Here is a 22155-nt window from a genome sequence, read left to right on the forward strand (position 1 = left end):
TGCCTCACAGAAGATGCACACAATCAAGATGGCATTTTGGGATTCAAAGCTGGGAGGGCAGAACTGTTGCAATAGAGATGCCCACTTTCCACTCATTCTGTATACTGAGCATCAGAAAACACCATCAGTGCCCTATGTGAGTCCAGTGACATTCTGTATTTGTTCAATGTAGCTGGACAAAATGCACAGTGTATGCAAATAAATTATGAATGAACATGTTATGGCACTGCCCCTTCCAAATCAAATTTGTTTGAAGTATCCTCTTTCTGCTACTGGAACAGATTGATGAAAATGTTTTCATTGGAAAAAATGAAGTACCTCATGAAAGGCTCAAATTGTTTAAAAACATACTGGATTGGAACTAGACGAGTGAGACTTTTGCTGAACTTTGTTGGGCTGGGAGTGCTAAAGGGCAAGCAGTTCCACATCACAATGTGAAAAAAACCCTAACAGTGCCTGCTGTAGCTCTCACTAGAGGGTGTTCTAAAACAAGGGCAGCATGTTTAAAGGTTATGGTCTAAAAGGTGTAAGTTCAAACCAATATGCTTCATTTCATCACACAGCAGATGAGAAGGATTCATTTTTACCAGCACTTCACATACAGATCTTTGACATCAGCAGGCATCCAGGTTCATGTTAAATCCATTGCCATTCCACAGAAAATACAAGACTGTGAAAAAGCCCCTCATATTTCTGCCATTATTACACTCACACTTGTGATGTTGTTTACTACTGTCTGAAATTCTCCTATTTGGTTTTCTTGGTCGAGGGGGGCAAAAAAGAGAGACCAGGATAGCTACTCTGCAAGTGTAAATCTCTGTCTCTACCAACATGAGAAGCAAACTGCATGTGCAACTGTGCCAGCATGACAAAGCAGGAAACACTAATCTAAACTTTGGTTCCAAATTTGGAGGCACATGCAGCATAGGCCATTTCAGTGCAGTGCATTATGATCCCAAAATACCAAGACAAAAGCCATATTTCAAAGTATTTTGACTTTTGAGAGCAACAAAATCCAGTAACTATCTCAAAAGTCTCTTAGGAAAATAAAGCTGCTCCACAATTTGAAGAAAACAGAACACAGCATAATGTAGTCCATGTTAGGGAACAGTACTTTCACTTTTTTTGTGGTTTTGTAAGCTCAGGAGATTCTAGACAAGCATATAAACAAGCAGTCAGCCTAGAATGTGTGACTTCAAGCTGTTTTGTGTCCACAAGTATGATTAGACATTACCTCCTAGGTACACTGTTCACTGTAGTTGGAATACTACAGTATTTATGCCAGTGTGGCAAACCACCCTGAACTCTACAGACCAATGCCAAGTTCTACTGTGGGAACACATCAGCAATTCTGCTACTGTAGCTACAAATGGGTCTAAACCCATACTCAGCAAAAACTACCAAGTGGCAGTTAACCTGAGATTGTGCTGTTTGATGGTCATACCTGGCATGACCACAACACTCCGAAAAAACTTATTTAAAAACAAACGTAGGATACCTTCCAACTTCCAGTTCTGAGTATATTCTTATGTTTCCCAAAATATTCTTTATCAGTTGAATTTTATTTGGATTTTAGTTTTTTCCTTAGATTATTCTAGTTATGCTTCTGCTCATATGTGATATACACTACAGAATAAAAGGCTTTCACCAAGACTGTACACAGCCTGGTAAGTCACCCAGTGTTTTTTGTGCTAATCTAAATCCAGGCAGCATCTTATTCATCACTGTGAATGAAAAATGCCTAGTCTAAATCCACTTGTATTAGACACACTGACTTTTCTGTTTCAGAGCAACAAAGTTAGCATGTGCTTTTGTTACATTAGACTCATTTAAAAGTTAAACTCATAGCAGTAGTAATGCTGCTGAAAAATGTGCAGGATACTCTAGTGAGATTTTAAAAATTCATAAAAAGCTTATATTATTGAAAAGCACTTTCTATATGCAGTATTAAAGCAATTTCACCCTGAAAAAATATTAAAAATACTTTGAAATCCATTCAGTTAAGTGTATTTTATCCTCTCAAACCTTATTCTATGCTATACTGCCAAAAAACCAGTAAGAGACTTTCAGCATTTCACAAATAACAGGCAACATGAAACACACGGGGTATCAATAAATCAGAGTTTTGACAATTAGATACATCCATCAGATTCCAGCTTTGGTAGAGCTATGCTAGTCTTTGGCAGGTGAGTATCAAAACACCATTGATACATATTTTACCTACCTCAGATTCAGTGCCTACGCTTAGAAACCTCACTACAAACTGCAAGTAACTGAAGCTGATGGTTTATTTCAACCATTTGTGTACATTTTCACTCTACCATAACAGCAGCTACGTTTTGAATGCTTTCTGTTTCCACAGAAACATCTATCAGTATTTAACCTTTCTATGAACTACAACAAGCTGCACATTTGCTATACTCAAAACTATTTGGTTAAATCGTGACTACTCATGTCCTGCTGAACAAGCCACAGTTAAAAGAGCTAAGAGTGTACTTCAAGAGGACAAAAAGCCTGCCAGAAAAAGGCTGGGTATTTCAGACTACCTGAAATAATGGAAAAGCTGAACTGGAAAAAATAGTCAATCATCTAAGTGTAAACTGGGCTAATGAAGTACAATATGTTGTGTGATGTGACAAACGTACTGAATTTAGTGTGTTTAAACTGATTTCTTCCTGGAGACATGCAAATGCTGTATTTTTTCCCTAAGCTCTCCATAAAAATGCAGAAGGTGAAAAGGGTCACTATTTTTAGTGCATGCTAAAAGCTGGCATCCTATTTGAAGGTTTATTCTTCTACTATAATCACCACAAAGCACACTAAAGGGGAAAAAAGCTATTGGATCCAAGCAGTAAAATACTGAAATTATTAATCTGAACTTGCTGCAAAAGGAACAGCCACCTTAAAATGTGTACTTTTCAAAATCATTTTTTCTTAACAAAAGCCTCCAAAAAAACTGGATCTAGCAACTCCTCAGTAAGACAAAATATTTATAAAAAGCCCCTATCATAGAATTTATATCAGAACTAGCTTATGAAAAAAATCTTCCAGGCTTTTGACAACTTAAGTGTGTTGACAGTGTCCTTTAAGATCTAAATGTGAGATCCTGTGATCAGCTGATCACATGGTAACTCAATCATTGCATATGCAGTATCATAAAGACTCATAACAAAAATCCAAACATTTAAGTAGCAAGAAAATATGAAGCAGATTTTCCCCAACTCCAGAATGACCCTTCAGCCATCATTCTTGTTCAGAAGGTGAGCTGATGGAGAACTCTGGTCAACTCTGAAAGAAATGGAGTGTACTGAGTCACTCTGCCATTTAAACCAACAGTTTGCACTCAGCAGGGGTACAAGATGTCACTGGTGGAGACATAACCAGACAATCCCATCAGGCTTATATCATGTCTTGTCATTAGCATGTGTAAGAAAAGTCTGGTTTACAATTCACTTTTGTGTAACAAGTAGATCTTGGCCAAGTACCTTAGAAGTTTGTCAATACACCAAAATACAAGCATGATAGTGCAAAGATGTTTAGCGAGAGAAATCTCCCGCAGATTAATAAGTTTGGATTATGTCACATAATACCACACCTCAGATGGTGTGAATGTTGCTATTTTTGTAGTTATCTTGTCTTATTCTAATATATTCAGTCTTCAAATATCTGCCTCCTAAATTTCAGCTAACTACTCTTTTACAGTGTTAATATTTGTAGCTGCTTTAGAAAAAAGTTAATCAGCAATTTATGTTCTGAGTGAAAACTATTTAAAATGCAACTGAGCATTCTGACCACTTATTTTCCTGGATTTTGAAGTTTCTCACATTATGTATGGTCAAACACTGATTTGTCTGGACTAAATTTTAGGTGGTAGACAAGAAGAACAGGATGATGACAGGCTACCAAGCCATAGTTTTAAAAACCAACGTGAAGATGAAGACAATTAGCTGCCCTAGAGCTCATCCTGAAAATGCTGAAGGATCAGTTAAATGTTGCAGAATTTATTTTTTTAAAAATTGCTATTTTGGTTAGAATAGCCAAAATGGGAACCTTTGACTTCAGCAGCAGATGACCAGCCACTTGCAATAGAGTCATCTATTTTTGCAGATGCTAAAAAGAGTTAGAATTTCTGTTTAGTCACCTGACTGCACATTGTGAATACCTCTTCGACAGCCAGCTCCACACGTGGAATGGAGCAAAAATGTGCTTAAGTGACAGGGGGCTCAAGCCCAGAGAGACAGACAACCCAAACAGATCAGACAAAGAAAAAGTCACTCCAACAGCCAAAAGAGCAGCTCTTGCAGTAATGAACACTACTAGTGAGTCAAAAAAATAATGGTAACTCAACTGCTCACTTGAGTAGTTGAGCACAGCTGGCTCACTTAGAGCAAGTTATTTGACATGGGTTTAATTAGAATAATTATCACTAGCAATGGGAAAGAGCAATATTTTGTGTATGGGCCTACAGGGGTTAAGTGTTCAAGAATATAGCTCCTGTAACTAAACAAAAACACCAGAAAATGGGAAAATTACATACAGATGTATGAGGACACCAGATGACCATAGGAAAAAACCTCATGTGTGGAACTAGCCCTTTTTTACAGTTTCATCAGAAAACAGGCATTTTTAAAATGTTCAGGCTGACTTGATCATCTCACAGTAAAGCCACAACATGCAGCATGACAAATTTCCTTCATAAACACAGTGGCATGTTATCACAAACTCTGCTTAGACTGGGAAATAGTGGGGGAAGAAGGGGGACTTGTGTTCACAATCACATTCCCATGTTAAATACGGAGAGCAGTAATAAGTACTAATCCTCAGACAGAGGACACAGAATTACATGAGAATAACAAACAATAAGGGGAGATTCAAGTTGGTATGCCCCACATGAAAAGTACTAGTAGCATCCTTCATGTGAAACAAATCCAGGCTTTGATCCAGCAGCAGAAAGAAGCTGAGTCCTAAGGCACACATTTAACCTACAATGTCTGTATTTTAGCAGCTCACACTAATGAGCATGAGAATGCTGGCCCACACCAAGAAACTCCTGTTTTAAAGGGATAGTTGAAATAGAGAAATTAAAAAAGCACAGCTTCTCAAGACTCTGATACAACAGGCAGGTTCATAAAAATACACATATGCAGAGAAATGTTGTGGTAAACTCACTGGAAAGAAAGCATTTTGAAAAAGCGCTCCTTCCAGTACTTCTGGACATGCAGTGTTGTTAGAAAAATGGCTCATCTCCTAAACTGTTCAGCACTGTTTGGAGAAAGCTGAGTTTTCATAACCCTATCAGGCTCACCAGCTATGGTACCAAACACAGACTCAAAAAAAGGAAAAATTTGAACTGAAAAGGTCAATTTGGAGGCTGTATCACAACTTAAAAACTGAGCAATGACTGAAATTAAAGAACAAAAAAGTTGGGTATCAAACTCACTGGCTGTATTTCTTCAAGCTAGCCAAGCTCTGCTTACTTTATGAAGAAGCCCCCATGTTGAATATTCCATGAAGATGCCACTTTGGACAACTAGCTAATTGCTGTTTTCAGGAAGTATGTGTTTTAAGATTTTTCTACCTAGAAACAGTCAACCTACCTGCCCATAGTTGTCTATGCCAGTTACTAATCTATTTAAGTTTAATAAATCAAAAGCTGTCCTTAGGGACTGGCCAAGAGTCGTAAGTCCTTCAGCTTGAAGGTTTTTCAGTTCATTCATAAACGTTGCATGGTTTTCCTTCCAGCCAGCCTGCAAAGGGAAACGTGAAAAGATTTATTCTGCAGATATGAGTTTTGCTTTCCTGTTAGGCTACAAAGAGCCTCCCTTGCTGCATGCAGCTCACTACAAATGATAATAAAACACCTCAGAAGTTAGTATTTGTTGTTGCTCCAAAAAGCCTGAAATTATGAACTTCTCTTAATCCTTAGAACTCCCAATTTACAAAACGAGCATTTTCGCTTTGTTCCACAGGACAAATTTCTTTGAGGACGCGGGTGCCCAAGCCTTAGTTATTTACATCACCCTCCCAGAGCCCTGCCCAGATGGGAGCCAACTGCGCTTGCAGCGACCTCCAACAGGTTCACCGTCCTGTGTCATGTGGACCCACCGCCCCCTTCCCCCGCGCGGCGCGTCCCCCCCCCGCCGCGGCGGGGTCAGGGAAGTGCCGTCCCCTTCCGAGTCCGGGGCTCTCCGGGCTCAACTCGGTCCTTCCCCCAGCTCGCCCCGAACTCTCCTTGGAGTTGCTGTCACTTCTCCCAAGTTGAATAAATATCCCCCACAGTTCATTGCTGCTCGCACACACCGCACAGGGGAAAAGCGTCGGCCATGTTGATGTCAGCGCCGCCGCCGGAGCCCGTGTGTGCCGCGCTCCCCGGACCGCCGGCAGCCGGGGCGAGGCGGGCGGGGGGCGGACGGGCCGGAAGGAGGCCGGGGAGGAGGGGGGGGTGAGCGGGGGTTACCTTGATAGCGTAGGGAGGCTCCTCGAAAGTGACCAGCATGTACCTGTCTCCCCTGCTGGCCGGGTCCCGGGCTCGGAGCTGCGGCGCGGGGGACAAAGCAGAGGGTGAGCCGAGAGGCGGCGCCGCCGCCGGAGCCCCCCGGCTCGGCCCGGCCCTCCCCTCCCTCCCCGCACACACACGCACTCTCTCGCTCGCTCCCGCCCGCCCTCGCCCCGCGCCCCCGGCCCAGGCAGCCCCCCGCTCCCTGCCGCCCCCTCCCCTTCCCGCGCAGCCACTCTCGCTCGCTTTCTCTCGCCTCCTCTCGCAAGGCAGAGCCCGGTACCTTCATGAAAGTCTCTACAGCGCCTTTGGCTATGTCCAGATAGGTGGTGCCCAGATGGGTGCGCTGGTTCATGGAGGCGGACGTGTCTATCAGGAAGAGTAAGATGGGCATAGTGCGGAGGGGCCGGCGGCCGGACGGCTACATGGACAGCGGGCGGGGGGCTGAGGGGAGAACCGTGGGGGGAGGTGAGGGGAAGGGGGAGAGAGAGAAGAAGACGGGGGACGGGAGAGGAGTAAGTGGCTGTGAGTGCTGTGCACGGGGAAGGGCGCCTCCCCGCTGCCCCTCTGCCGAGGCGGGGGGGAAGGGGGGGCAGCCCTGCCTGCCCTGCCCTCCTTTGTGTGAGGGGCCTGCTCAGCCCAACACAGGCTGGTTTATGAGGGAGAGGCGGATAGGGCTGCGCTGCTGGCTAACCTTCCCCCACCACCACCTTCCTCCTCCACCGCCGCCCGCCCTCCCCTCCCCCTGTTGATGTTACTCAGAAGTTTCAGGCGGAGCAGCCGCAGCCCCGCTACCCCGGCACTTTCTCGCTCTGACTGAGGCGCTTCCTCGCTCGCGTCCCGTTTTTAAGGCAGCCTGGGTAGGTCGGCCCCGCCCCTCAAGGACACGTCCCCGTCCCACGTGACTGCCTCCCGGCTCCACCATAGGGCCCCGGTAACTGCTCCTTAGCATATTCAAATCAGAGAGGTGGAGCGGCCGCAGCGGGCGCGGGCAGTGGGGGTGCGCAGGCGCAGCCCGGGCCGGGAAGGGGGGCCGGCCGGGGGACACGGGGCAGGGCGGGGAGCGCCGGTGCTCGCAGGGACGCGCCCTGGGGGTGCGCTCCGGGCGCCGGGGGTGTGGAGGGGCAGGGCGGGACGGGAGGGACGGACGGGGAGAGAGATCTGTCGCCGCCGCCCCTCCCGCTGAGCTATTTCGAGGGCTGCGGGGTGACGCGTCCCTCAGAGGCAGCGCCCTGCCCGACCCGCCCGCTCGGGGAGGGCGGGGGGCGGCCCCTGGGGAGCGCCGGGCCGGGGCGGTAACTCCGGCGCTGGCGGCTTGTCGCCGCCGGGAGCGGCGGGTGAGTCACGGGGGTGGGAAGGAAGGAAAGAGGGAGGGAAGAGGGCGGGCGCTACTCCCGCCCCGTCCCCGGGCGCCGCCGCTCTCCTTGAGGCTGCGGGCAGATCCGCAGCTGCCCCCGCGGCGGGTCCCGTCCCCTGGCCGGCACCAGGGCTGTGCTCAGGGGCTCCGGTGACCTGGGCAGCAGCCAGATGCCAGCGGAGCCCCGGTGACGAGGGAGCGGGGATATCGCTCCTCCAGGGAACTCCGGCTCCTGGCAGGCAGCTCAGGGGTCGCTTGTCTTGCCCACTGGGTTCAGGATGGAGAAGACGGTCCGGTACCGTTCTGATGATGAATTCCCAGAGACATGGTCTGGCCTTTCACTCGATCCTTAGGGGGAAAAAAAAACTGGCTAGCCTTAGCTGTGACCTTTTCCCTTCCTTACGAGCAGTGATTAATACTAAGGTTTCTGTCATCCATGCAAAGGCATTCCAAATTTACTTCTTATAAATCTTATCATTATGGGCTGTTCCTAACCAATTAATGACGAAGATCTCTGTTCTCAGTTTTCTGGCAATTTGTTAGGGTTTGAGTTTTGGGTTTTGTTTTTGTTTTCCCAGCAATTGAGTCTGCTGTTTCTGCTCACAGCCTTGGAGCAGTAACTCCAGAGCCATTTCTTAGCATAATCTGTTCAGGAGAATGCTCTGTTTCCTATCTGACTGATTTTTTTTTTTCTCCCTGATCCAGCTGATGTGCTCCCATAGCTACTGATCTAGAAGGTTTAAAACCACTGTGCTCCTTCCCTCTCCCAAGATAAAATTGGCAATGCTGTGGCTTGATTCATCTTGGTCTTGCCAGCATGATTTGTGTCTTGTTAGGCAAGAGCTTGATTTGGCTTTTTTATTATCTTTTTTTTTTAAAGACTAATGGAAGATTAGCATTTCTAGGAAGAGAGAGGGATAGAATCACATTTCCATTGCAAATTGGTATGCATTCTTATGCCTTCAAGCAGCTTATTTTGGCTTTCCTGTTGGTGCTGCACCTGTGACCTGTGCCTTCCTTTCTTAGGATTTGGGGTGAAATCAAGGACACTTCCTTTCAGCCCCATTTACCATTCAAGGCTATTAAAATATTTTCAATCTTAAGGACTCTGGAAGAGCTGGGAAGGAATCTTTGGAATTGGTGCTGATCAAAATACAGCAACTCTGGCAGTAACTTCATTTACTATGATTATTTCTTGCTGTGGATCGTGCTGCTGTTGGTGAGAGTGGCCAAGCTCATGTGTACCCAGTGACCCTCGAGCTGCTTGTATCTTTCCAGCAGTTCACTATTAGAGCTCTGGCAGTGGTGCTGGGTCTCATGACCTGCAGCAAGGCTGTTCTGGTACAGGTTCTGCTGTTTAATATGAATCCCTCCTGTCAGAGGGAGATAACCATCAGGTCCCACAGAGGCCACATTGCTGGGTCACCCTGGAGTCCAGCTGCATGCCAATCCCTGTTACGCAGTAAAACATTTGAACTATCAGAGAGGCTTGGTTCACAGTCATTTTCTCTCCACAGAGGTATTTTGGGACACCTTCTGTCCTCTCAGGTCCCCAAAGAATGTTAAAGGTGCCTTCTGCAGCTCCTAAGATAAGAGACTGGCTGCTGGAAGAGCAGCCAGTCTCCCTAAGGTAGTGGGATTCAAGTTGTAGGCTGCAGTGCTGCTTAAGCAAATCACACCTTGGGATTAGTAATTTCATTTGGGAGTAATGTTGACTGAGTGTATCATGATGGCCTTTAATTGGCTTCCTTTTAAATTTCTGAGATAGGCACATTGTTCAGACATGCCATATTCTCTGTGTTTGTATGTTCCTGATATTTCACTGACCATCCGAATAAAATCATCATCACTTTTATGTGTAAAACATCGTGCATCTTCTTGGGGAACGTCTGAAAAATGGGAAACTTCTGAAGTGGTTCCTTCTCCATTGTGCTGGAAAAGAGGCGTTTTAGAGTCCTTGTCATACCAAGAAAATGTCATGGTGAGAGGCAGCTGGAGCCATGAAGACGTTGCATATATCCTGGAAGGCCATTTGGAATTTTTATATTTTGTTGCCAGTAAATGAAGAGAGATCAGCGAAAAAGCCATGTCCATTCATGGTGGAAGAGTCAGTTATAAACCAGCATGGATTCTGAGTCAACTTTGAAAATTGCAAGCTGTAGGCATGCTGTAATTGTCTTGCCAGTACAGGAGGAAAGTGAGACCAAAGCAGCTGCCTGCACTCTACCTCATGTTCCCTCAGCCCTGGTAATTGTCACTGGTGGAAGAATCACACAGAAAAAAACATTACACACTGGTATTTTGTGGGATCTCAGCACCTCAGGACTGAGGTGCCGAGTCACCGAGACCACCCTTGGGGGGCTCGGGAGTCCTGGAATGTTGCCAGAAGTGTCTGGTGGCTGGACTTTGATCCTACACGGGAGACGACACCTGTATGAGGACAGGAGGACTTCACCGGGGTGAATGGTGAAGGGATTAGTTAATTAGAGGGTGAGACACAGGGTTTAGGATTTATGTACAGGGGGGTTTAGAGAAGTAAGATGGAGGAATTGGGGCGTGTCCTGTCCTTCTTCTTCTTCTTCTTCTCCTCCATCTTCTTTGGTGATGGTGGCACTTTCGGATTGGTCATTACTGAAAGTGCACCGGACAATAAAAATAAAAAGGATTGGGGAAAAATGATAAATATTGTACACGTAACCATGGGTATAAAGATAGGTGACTGTCCGGAGGGCTACGGAGTGTGCTCATGGCTGGCTGCTGAGCAGACCTCTGTCGGGCCGAAAGAAAATCTTTTAGATAAACAATTAATAAACATAAAGACCGAAAGAAGAACTGAAGCCTCTTCTCGTCCTTTGATACGCAGGCTGCCCCAAGGCCACTCCGGGCCTTTCCAGGCCCTTCAAACAGCCGAAAACCGGACAGTATTTATACAAAGAAACTAATTTACTGTACTTTTCTATATGCTTAATGCTGTAATCTTTGAGGCCATTTGGAGCATTCAGTCCTTCCCATTCCTATGCATCTTACATTAGATCCATATTAAATCTGCTATAGGGCAGAGTCACGGCTGGGTGTGTGTTCTCTGGGGCAGGCATTGCTACTTTGCTGCTGGGAGCAGGCCAATTTGATTAATACTGAGAGAATTCTTTCAAAAACCGGTAATCAACCCAAGCCTTAAGTGTGCATCAGTCTCTTGATGTGAGAGTCATAATGGCTGATACTGCCATCAGAGTCACATTTATAAATCTGTGTGGGAGAATGGCTGCAAAGGAACAAACCCCAGTGATATTACTGCTGATGCTCATTACTGCCAGAGCTGACACAGCTGAGCAGAGAGAGACAGTGAGGCTGCCACTGAAAACAGAAGCATCTTTCTTTAACTTTTTTAATATGTTGGGCAAAGTGACACCCCATGCACAAGTCCAAAATGAGCCAGTTCTACCTTTGCTCCTGAGTCAAGATGAATGACTTCAGCAAGCTTCTGCCTGGAGGAATACTCTTGCTGTCCTCATGATGCAAAAGATTCCACCTGCTTCCAAACAGGTTTGTATTTCTTGTACATCCATGAGGAAGCATGAATATATATGTATGTCTAAGAATATTTGTTGTCTCATCTTCAGAGAATAGGTCTTGTCCATTTGGGGACAAATAAGGTAGTATTGAAGGTGCAGATTTACTTTACATTTGAATCCCAAGTCAATTAACCAAAAATCAAATATAAGTATAAAAATATACCTAAAAACCTCCATCATATGAAAAAAGCTGAAGAGCATTTTTCTATCATTTCCTGTTACTGTTTTTCCTTAAGTAGCTTCTTCTCCAAGTTGATGTTTTTGAGATTTTTTTTGAATTATCACATGGTGTTGGCCTTATTTTGTCCTAAACTTCAGGCTTGAATGGAAGGTGCTGTGTTAATCACCTTCAAAGAGGTCTGAGAACTAAAACTGATAGTTTAACTTTTTTTTTAATTGTCATTCTTAGCAATATGGAATTATTTTCACAAGGAAAATTTCCAGATCCTAATCAGCCCAGGTCCTAATGGTACAGGGAAATTTTTTGGAGCTTCCTTTAGAATACAGTTCTGTAACTTTTTAGATTGTCATTATTAAATGTTTCCCCCCATATTTAGCAGTTACATTTTCCATTTCCTAATTTAATTCTACTCCATATCATTAAAACCTCTTTATACAGCATTCTGAGTTTCAATTTATCTTTTAATACTTGTGTCCTCTTTTTTTTAAGTCTTTCTTTGGCCATGTTCTGTGCATTCAACTCACTTGCTTTATGCTACAAATAAAATTTTATTGCTTACTTGTTTTGTATACATAGCAGCATATATTGTTGGGGGAGTTTGTTTTATCCTGTTGGGGTTTTTTAGTGGTTTCAATGCAGGGGAGTTTGACCCAATTTTTTTTCCTCTTCCTGAAATCCTTACCAAAGATAAACTGATTTAATGTTATAATTCAGGTAGCCTAGGTAAATAGAAAACTTTTTTAATGTACATTTTAAGACGTGAATCAGGATGCCTATTTTTCCAATATTTGCAGAGGCAGCTGCCTTCCTTTGAAACTAGCACCTTTTAGGAGCCTGTACTTTGGGTTCCCTAACACCAGAACACAGTGAAACTACATCTCCCTGCAGAGCAATGACCTCTAAAAGAAGTGGCATTCTAGCTTCTCTTGGCCCATCTTCAAAGACAGCCTCTTTTTCATTGTCCATCCATTGGGAAACCCAGAGGATAGCCTTTGAAGCTTCCTAGGGATTTTTGTATTCCCCACCACCCCTCCAGTCATCCAAATCCCTTGCTGCTTCCTGGCTTGGGAGTGGGAACCACAGTGAAGGACAGTGTACCATCCAGGGGAAGAACAGTTAACATGGAAATGCAAGGAAATGGGTACAACAGGAGTTTGATAGAGCTTGTTTTCTACCTGTGCTAAGTGTAGGTACTGGGAGAGTTACCTTCATGAGTATTTCTGAAGTATTTAGGTACTTCCAAATAAAGTTATGATGGAAGTGCACAGTATGATTATTTTCAGAGAAAAAACCTGATCTCTTTGAGGCCAGCTTACTGTGACAGCAGAATTCAGTCAGCTAATGATGGAGAGGTTGCAAGGCACCTGAATAGAAGACAAGGACGCTTTTGTCATTAAATAAACTCTTTGATACATGCTTTTTTCTTTACTATTACTTGTCATAGATTGAAAGGTTTTCTAGACTATATACTGACTTCATATGAATTTAAGTGTTTAACAGAGCAAGGCCTCTCCTATTTGGTACCATGGAGGAATATTAAATATAATACGGAAAAAGCTACTTAAACTTTTTAAAATTACAGTTGCAATAAGGTAGCACACATGAGAATTCAAATAGATTTTCAGTTCTTATCTATCCTTCCTGATATGTTACATTGTTCCTCCTTTCATTTAAGTTAGGGTTCTGGTCAAGAACAAAACCCTGTCTCAGCTCTGAGCCTTTAAATTTATTCTGTGTCCCGAGTATCTAAGGTGATGCATCAAGATCCAAAGGGAACAGAAAACACCCTCTAGCACAAACACCTTCTAGTGTACAATAAGGTTTCCCCTTCCCTTCCCTTCCCTTCCCTTCCCTTCCCTTCCCTTCCCTTCCCTTCCCTTCCCTTCCCTTCCCTTCCCTTCCCTTCCCTTCCCTTCCCTTCCCTTCCCTTCCCTTCCCTTCCCTTCCTTCCCTTCCCTTCCCTTCCCTTCCCTTCCCTTCCCTTCCCTTCCCTTCCCTTCCCTTCCCTTCCCTTCCCTTCCCTTCCCTTCCCTTCCCTTCCCTTCCCTTCCCTTCCTTTTCCATCCTTGAGATGCGGGTGGCAGCAGCCTGTTTGATGACTGATACCAGTAGGATGCCTAGGAAAATATCAGTACAGACTTCTCAGCTTCCCACCAGTCCCCCAGGTCATAAACACAGGAGGGGTTCTCTGCATTCACTGGACCAACTGGTTTAAGGACACTTTTGGTTGTTATGCCAGGGCAAAAAAAATCTCTTGCCAGAGTGGCCAGAGATAATAGCTAGGTCTAGTGAAAGCTTGACAAAGATAATTTGTAGCAATCTGCTCTGGTTTTGGGGTTAATGAATCCTCCTCACAAATACCTGTAAAAATGTTGCCATGCAGGCTTTCCTCAGGATGACAGGAACAGGACTATGATCCTTTTCCTCCACAGCACCACTTTTAAATGATCATTGGGGTGGTTGTTACAGCCCTCACAGGAAAACCTTCCTGGGGTATGGACGCCTTGCCTGTACCCACTGACCTGAGTGATCCCTGTCACTGTTTCCACGATTGCTTTTGTTCATTCCTCCAAGCATTCCTTCTTGCCTTCACTACCAAGTTTCATTAGCCCTGGAAATCATATCCTTCCTGAAGTGCTGGACCTTCCTGCACATTTCATAGCATAGCAACGTAACTCCATTACCATGGATCCCAGACACAAGCGTGCAGAATTTATCTAACTAATCAAGCAGCTAAGGGACACCAATTTCAGCTACAGTCAGGTTGGATTATAAAGCACTTACAGCTAAAACATTGCCTACAAGCACTTCCCAGGGAGGCAAAGCAATGAGCTGGGGTTTTGTTTTCTGTGGTTTGTTTGGTTTGGGGTTTTCTAATGGCATATGTAATGTGTATAGTCTTGGTAAACAGACAGAAATATTCATTCATCCATAAGCTGTTTTCCACTGAGATATCACACCTGCATGTGGTATTTGAGAGCTGGGAGTTCTTTCTTTAAAATATTGCCTCACTGTAGAGGTTTTTAGTCCAACTTTTACTCTGAATGTGATCATTATGCATTGCCATCTTTTGCCCAAAATCAAAATACACTCTAAAATAAAGATGGGCTCAGTTGCTCCCTGCAAAGCAGCTGGCTGATGACTGATGCTGAATGGAATATGGACCAGTTGATCTTTTTCCACTTAGCAGTTAATGAAAACTTAATCAAATCTCAACTAGTAGCTAATCGGAAATCTCTACAAAAGCCATTTATAAAGCACAGACATAGGTCTCCTGGAATACAATTAACCAGATAAAGCCTCTCATCCAGAGAGGAAATCTGTCATCAGTATTTCATGCCTTCAAGGACCTATGTCAAGGTGTTTGGGACTGTTGCTGAGCATGTAATTCAAAAGATGCAATTAAAATGAAGTGAGGGGATTTTTTTCCCGTTTCTACTTTTATGTGCCCATTTAAGCCCTGATATAAGATCTATTTGTCATAGAAAACCTTAGTGGGTACCACAGTGGGCAAGTCTGTCCTGCACCAATTTGCAGAAAAATCGTGTCTTGTTTTATAAATATTTCAAATGAGAAGGAAGGACACTTAAAACATAGCTTTGAAAATTGCAAAAGGATAATTCTTACTGAGTTAGAGACTACAAAAGCATTTCTTATTAAGAAAAGTTTAAAATTTACTTGTGACCAGCTGACAGCAAACCCTGAATAACAAGTGTAACCTTTTTTCATAACAGTCTTCACCAAGTAGTGCTATTTTTGTCAGTGATGAGTTTTTTTGTTGTTGGAGATGGCTTTCAATTTCATGATGTTGCAATCGGAAAGCCTTGAATGTTTCGGGATTGGTTCTAATATTTTCCTGTTGGTAAGCTCTTTTTAAGGCAACATACCATTTATGGTTATTTTCCAAACATGGGACCAAAATAAAAAGTCCAAGAAAGCCCATCCCATAATTCATATTGACAGTAAGTGTATGCTTCTCCAGGTTTGGCAGAGTGTGTGTGTACACCAGCTGTGTGATAAGTGTAACATTTTCTCCGAGTTTCTCCTGATCTTTTCTCTTTTAAGGTATTTCTGGTTTTTGTTAGACTATTTTCTTAGAAACTTGACACTGATATATGCACTTCTGTTTTCTGGTTTGTGTTACTTTTGAATAAAGCTAGCAGTGATTTATATAACTGGGGTCTCCAAGAATGAAACCTAACAATACAAAGGTGACAAAAAACAGGCTTTTAACTATTATGTCCATTCCATTACCATTCAGGGTTTGCAGGTTAGTTTTTTTTAAGTTTTATTTTCCTTGATCAATTCTTATTTTTCTTTGTGTCTTCCATTTCTGGTTCTTTTTATCTTCTCTTTCAGAAAAAGTTACAATATGTACTTCTGGACATTTCTGCTTAGTTATGGCTTATCTACTTAGATATGGCTCTCCTCAGCTGGCCAAGGGAAAAAAAGCCAAAACTACTAATTTACCCTGATGAGTGTTTTCACTCTTTTTTTTTTCCCAATGACTGGTTGTGCTGCGTCCTGGACTTTTGCAGCAGCTAATAAGTAACTCCTGATGCCAGAATAACTCCTGATTCCAAAGGTTGACAGATATCATTTGAGCTCTCATTTCAGAGGTAAATGACAGCCCTTTAACCCAATTATAGTCCAGTGTGGCATAATTGGACTCATTTGTGATCCTTTACCAACTGGCTACTGCAGTTAATTTATGAAAAATGGGACAGTATTCATTTCTCAAGGGGAATTAGAGTATATTATGCTTTAATTTATAAATTGTTTAGAATGCTCCAGACTGTTTCTACCTTAGCACAAATTTCTCCTTTTCTGCATCTGTTCATTGTTTCCTAATTCCCTTTTATTGTACAGAAATCTATTACATTTGTGTTGATATGCTTTACAATAGTTTTCACTGAGACATTTGGAGTTTTTGCTTTTGTTGCAGTGTGCCTCTAATTAATACAGCCAATTTTACCATAATGTCAATTACTTTGTGGAGTATATAACTGTAATTATGACCGTCATCTAAATCTGTTCCTTCTTGCACTGCTAGCAATGCAGCAGAGCACTGCCACTAGCATCAAACTTTCCTGTAATTCTGACACTGTAGTGAATTCTTTCCCAGCTGGCAATAAGAAAGTCTTACACAGCTCTTTCTCTGCTTGAGTTCTCTGTTTTCTGGATTGTGAAATTATCCTCTGCATAATTCAAGAACCACTTCATGATCTATGTTTGGCAGAATTTGTTACCCAACAGATGTCTGGACAGTTAATGACCTCTGTAAGTACAGCCCTGTGATTTCTTGCTACTGATGGTCCAAGAATTTTTAATCTATTCTGCTACAAGTCAGCACTTGAGCAGCATGTCATCTCTTATTATAAAACAAAACCATAAAATGTGTATAAATTTTCTTTTCAGAATTGTTATGCCTAGTCAGAAGTGGTATTTTCCTCTCATTTTCTTCTGAGTCTTTGTTCATGTATGTGTACATGCAATGCACAGATGCGCATAACTCCACATTTTTCCTTGGCCAAAATCAAGGGATGTGAATGAAACCTCCTGAAATTAATCAATATATAATTTCAGAGAAAAAGTACTCCCATAAATACAAGTCATAACTCACACTGCACACCTTTAAGTTGGGGAAAGGGCAGATATCTAAAAAGGTCAATAGTAGCAAAGCCTTTTTGACTGTCACTTTTACACATATGGCAAATGTAGTCTTACAATGGGATTTGAAGGCACTGGAGTGATGTGTTCACAGTATGAAATCATGCTGCAGCTGCACAACCATTCCTTCTTTCCTCTTCCCCATTCAGACGAGATTCTAGCCCATCCCTGCATAGGAAAGTTGTCCTAGTTTCTCTTCCAGATTGGTTTTTTTTCTGTTCAGTTATCGGCACTTGTGAGAGGAAAATTGTCAGGCAGGATTGTATCAAAGAGGAGGTATGAGAGTCCCTAACATCTGGCACTCATCTCCCAGAGGAGGGAGTCAAGGAATTGAATGATGATTGATACAGGTCCAGTCAGACATCCCTGTGGAGATATTCTGCAAGGCAGAAGTCCCTAGAACATAAATCTGCACAGTGAAGTAAGTGCTTGAGAGGATGGCTTGTGCTTCAATGTGTGCCACTGTGAGGGAGAGAAATTAGGCTGCCTGCATACAAGTGCTCCTCTAGCAGTCAAGGTCCTGGCAGCTGCCTGGGACTCTCACCATACAGCTCCTGAAGTGCCAGGAGGTTTGCTAGATGCCTCACTGGTACCTGCTTCTGCAGTGGGAGAGTTGAGGTGTCCAAACTGCCAGATTGGAAGGTACCAAAACCCTGGAGAAAGGTTCATCAGCTGGAACTACACTGGTAAGGTTCAGAAGCCAATGCTCTTGTATTCCATGCAAAGCTCTTGGAATTAATGTATAGGCAGATTACTTGGCAATTTTGGCATGAAGCTCCTGGCAGCCTCTCAGATGGTACATGGATCTGGCTTGGAGAACAGCATGGAGCAGGAGTCATTTCCTCAAAAGCGACTTTACATCATCACTTTTGGGTGAAGAAGAAAATGTAGTTCTGCAAAGCAAGCTGGGACACACAGTTTGGCCTCAGAATCCAAAGAACAATGTCTGGTCTGTGAGCTAGAGATCTGGTGCAAGTACCTGAATTTCCTGCTACAGTTTTGGTCTTGGTCTCTCTAGCTTTGATTAAAGTTTCTTTTTCAGTTTGGTGAAGTTTTGGTTTTTTGGTTTTTTTTTGGTTTTTTTTTTTTTTTTTTTTTTGTTGGTTGGTTGGTTGGTTGGATTTTTTTTGTTTGTTTGCTTGTTTTGTTGGTGATTTTTGTTTGTTTGGTTTTTTTTTTTTGTGGGGGGCAGTTTGAGGATTTTTGTGTGTTTGCTTTTTTAATTTAAGTATGTGCCTACATGCATATCTACTTCTGGTTTTCTTTAGATGGATAAATCTGTTTCCAACACTCATTCAGTGTAGTTGAAAGGATCTTTTACATGTTCTTAATTACTACTTGTCCTCTTCTCCAGTGTCTCCTCACTTGAACACTTTGGGAGACATGGCCAATTCTTATTGTTTCTTGTCTTGGTCACTGTCAAATAACCATTGCCCTAGTCCCGTCCTGTTACTGGGAACTGATCTAACATGCCAGACAAGTTTTTTAATTTCAAGAGCATGTCTTGGCCTCCTTCAGAATCTTTAGAGCACCTTTATCTTTTGACACTGGTACCTGGTTTAGAGCCTCTGTGTGAAAATTGTCCAGTGCTCATATTAAGCATACAATACAGAGGCTAGTCTGGGGCTAGTTAGTCTGAATTTTGGGGGCTGTGAAAACTACTGAGAGTGTAAATTTATTTTCCTCCTCTCTCCCAGCTGGACTGACTCACAGGTTTTCTATGTTTTCCCGTTTGGAGTTTCCTTGTGCACTTTCAGATGTACAAGCTGTACACTCATCAGATCCTCAGTCTTCACAGAAGTATTTTGACTGTCTTGTCAGATGATATTTTTATACAAGGAGGTCACGGAGTTACAGATGAGGACATGACCGAATAATTGGTTTTGTCCTCCAAACACATGTGGCCTCTTGTCTCTAGAGCATTTCCTCTTTTACAAGAAAGAGTATTTCTCCCACTTTCATGAATTTTAACATTTGGTGGATGTCCTACAGTGGGCCAGTGCTTTTACACCCACTCTTGTCCCAGAGGAAGTCTCCCTAAAGCAGTTAAACCTGACTCAGATATGGTTCTCTCTTCAAAATCAAAGGGCACTCTGTAGATTGTGACGATAAACATATGGGCCTACTACAGTGCAAGATGTTCAAAGCAATCAGACATTCTGGCTGCAATCTATCTAAAGTAAAAATTATCAGGAGTGGCCAGGAAGTAATCAGAACCAAATGCTCTACAACACCATCCGTGATAAAGCCCATCTAAATATGGCATTACTGAGATGCCTGTATGTACTCACAGGCTGAGGAAGCTCTTTCCACAGTGATGGCCAGAAATGGTGACTTGCCTGCTGAAGAGAAGGTGGCACGTAATGTTGGCACCAAGTAAGACGTGCAAAAGTTTGATTAGACAGTCTGGGATTCTTTTTTACCTCCAAGCAACCCTGCAGCAGTGAGTCATAAGTCCCTGTATACACTGAAATTTCTGCAGTTTTGCTCTCAAGCTGCTTTGTGGGACTCCTTTGCAGAAATAATTTTCCACAGGAGGGATGAGTTCAGCTGCCCTGTTTTAGGAACCACAAGCTTTTAAAACAATCTTTTGTCACAGATTTCAGTTGACAAAACTGGCAGCTTAGCAGCGGTTCCACCTATTTTTTAAGGATTCAGATGCTTCATTTGTACAATATGGAGCTTTCCATGTAATTGCACTAAGGGGTAAAAATGGCTTGACTGCAAGAAAACTGCGCAGCTCCAGAAACTTTCTATTGAAAAGTGTGTATTAAAATGATGACAGAGCTTTGTTAGCAGTAGCATTGCTAAGATCTTTTGGCTGTAACTTGTATCAATTTTTTAATAATTCCTTCATTCCTGCTTCAAAGGTACTTTCAATATTTTCTTATTTTTCTCTTTGTACACTCAGATAATAGAAGCACAGAATGGTTTGGGTTTGAAGAGACCTTAAAGATCACCGAGTTCCAAACCCCTAAAGATCACTGAGTTCCAAACCCCTGCCATGGGCAGGGACACCTTCCACTACACCAGGTTGCTCAGAGCCTCATCCAACCTGACCTTGAACACTTCCAGGGAAGGAGCAACATGTTAGTGCCTCACCACCTTCCTTGCAAAGAGTTTCTTATAATGCCTAATCTAAACTCACTTTCCGTCATTTTAAAACCCTTGCCACTTGTCCTGCCACCACAAGCCTTGGTAAAAAGTCTGTGTTTCTTACAGGCTCCTTTTATATATTGAAAGACTGCAATAGTGTTTCCCTGGCACCTTCTCTTCTCCAGGCTGAACAGCTCCCAACTCTGTCTGCCTTTCCTCATAGGAGTGGTGTTCAAGCCCTCTGACCATTTTTGTGGCTCTCCTCTGGAGCAGTTTTAAGAGGTCCATGTGCCATCCTGTGCTGGGGATGGCAAAGCTGGATGCAGCACTCCAGGTGGGGTCTCACAAGGGCAGAGCAGAGGGGCAGAATCACCTCCCTGCACCTGCTGGCCACGCTGCTCTTGTTGCAGCCCAGGGTGTGACTGGTTTTCTGGGCACATTGCTGTCATATCAAATTTTTCACTCACCAGTATTCCCAAGATCTTCTCTGCAGGGCTGCTCTCCATCCATTCATCCCCCTGGCTTGTATAGGTAATACACTGATCTGGGTGCAGGACCTTGCACTTGGCTTTGTTGAACTTTGTGAGGTTTCAGATGGTTGAAAGCATTTTGTCAATCCAACAACATCTAGACCCATGTGCTATAAAAGTGAGAAAAAAATTGAAAAAAAAAGCCAAATATACAAAAGTTATTGTAAGAAGATGTTCCTTGATATTTCCTGGATATGTTCTTAATTGCACACTTTAGATGAAAGAAAAGGAAATAATTTAAAGCTTTTATATAGTTCATGCATTATGTAAGACAAATTTGTTTACCTTTCATGCAGGTTACATAGGTGATTTTAATGCATTTTCCAGATACACAATTGTGTTTGTGATGAAACTTTATCATTCTTCAATATCACAGAGAGAAGATTTAGGCAAGAAAAAAAGAAAGATCTTTAGTCCTTAGGACTAGAAAAATATGAGAATAATGAGCTTAGAAGAATTAGTGGTCAGAATGTTCTACCAGAAAGACAGTGAATTAAATTACAGAGGTTTTTTTACAGAAAGTTGGGTGCCCAAAATGTGAGTAACACTATAGCAGGATCAATGAGGACAAAGGAAACAGCAATAAGACTGCATACAATGCCAGAACTGCTTATGGGGCAAAATGTATGAGCCAGGAGTTCTCATTTGCAGCCCACACACTGACACAGCATCACTGTTTTTGTTCTCACATGTTCACAGTCAGTTACAAAGCCAACAGCACTTGCACGGCAGCTAAAAATGAGTATATATTTTCTCGAGAAGGTGCTACACAGTGGTACTGCCATGTTTATTTTTTAATGCTAATCTTTCTCTCCATAACTTTGATCCAGAGCAGATCCAGGCTCTGTTTCTCATAGGTCCTCATTTTCTCAATGGGCACATAAATCAAAACTAATAAAATACAGAAGAAAACTGTCCCAATGAGCATGTAGGGCTTATTAATAGAAGTGTGATAGGTGGGAAACTATTAATTGTGTGACTGATAAATATCTGGAGCAAAATAAAGAGCAGTGATTAAATTTGAGGGTGCATTTTTGTAACAAGTTTCATATTTGATACTATTTAAGCAAGATGGACAAGCACATTTTCCACATTTTGGTACTTCATGAAGTTTGCCTTCCTATATAAAGAGCTCATCTATATTTGTTTTCCACAGTCTTCCAAGAATGATGTAGCATCTGAAATTAAAAATACTTTTCAGTAACTATCTTATGAAGGCTGTCACTGATGACAAAACGGAGAAGGAGAGAATT

General features: G+C 42.8%; 1 protein-coding gene across 4 annotated transcripts in view; it reads right to left on the reverse strand.

The window, feature by feature from the left end:
* The window catches only part of INTS6 (integrator complex subunit 6), a 38885-nt gene extending 31565 nt beyond the window's left edge, over positions 1-7320 (reverse strand). For 2 of the 4 annotated variants that reach the window (XM_064715201.1, XM_064715176.1), the window contains exons 1-3: positions 6780-7180; positions 6458-6535; positions 5598-5747 (exon numbers count right to left, since the gene is read on the reverse strand). In XM_064715201.1, the coding sequence (XP_064571271.1) occupies positions 5598-5747; positions 6458-6535; positions 6780-6890 (339 nt within the window). In that variant the 5' untranslated portion in view covers positions 6891-7180. The other 2 variants (XM_064715185.1, XM_064715192.1) reach the window with 2 other exon arrangements.
* Between the last annotated feature and the right edge of the window lie 14835 nt (positions 7321-22155).

The sequence above is a fragment of the Zonotrichia leucophrys genome, chromosome 1 (assembly GCF_028769735.1).
Source record: "Zonotrichia leucophrys gambelii isolate GWCS_2022_RI chromosome 1, RI_Zleu_2.0, whole genome shotgun sequence".
NCBI classification, from domain to species: Eukaryota; Metazoa; Chordata; class Aves; order Passeriformes; family Passerellidae; genus Zonotrichia; species Zonotrichia leucophrys.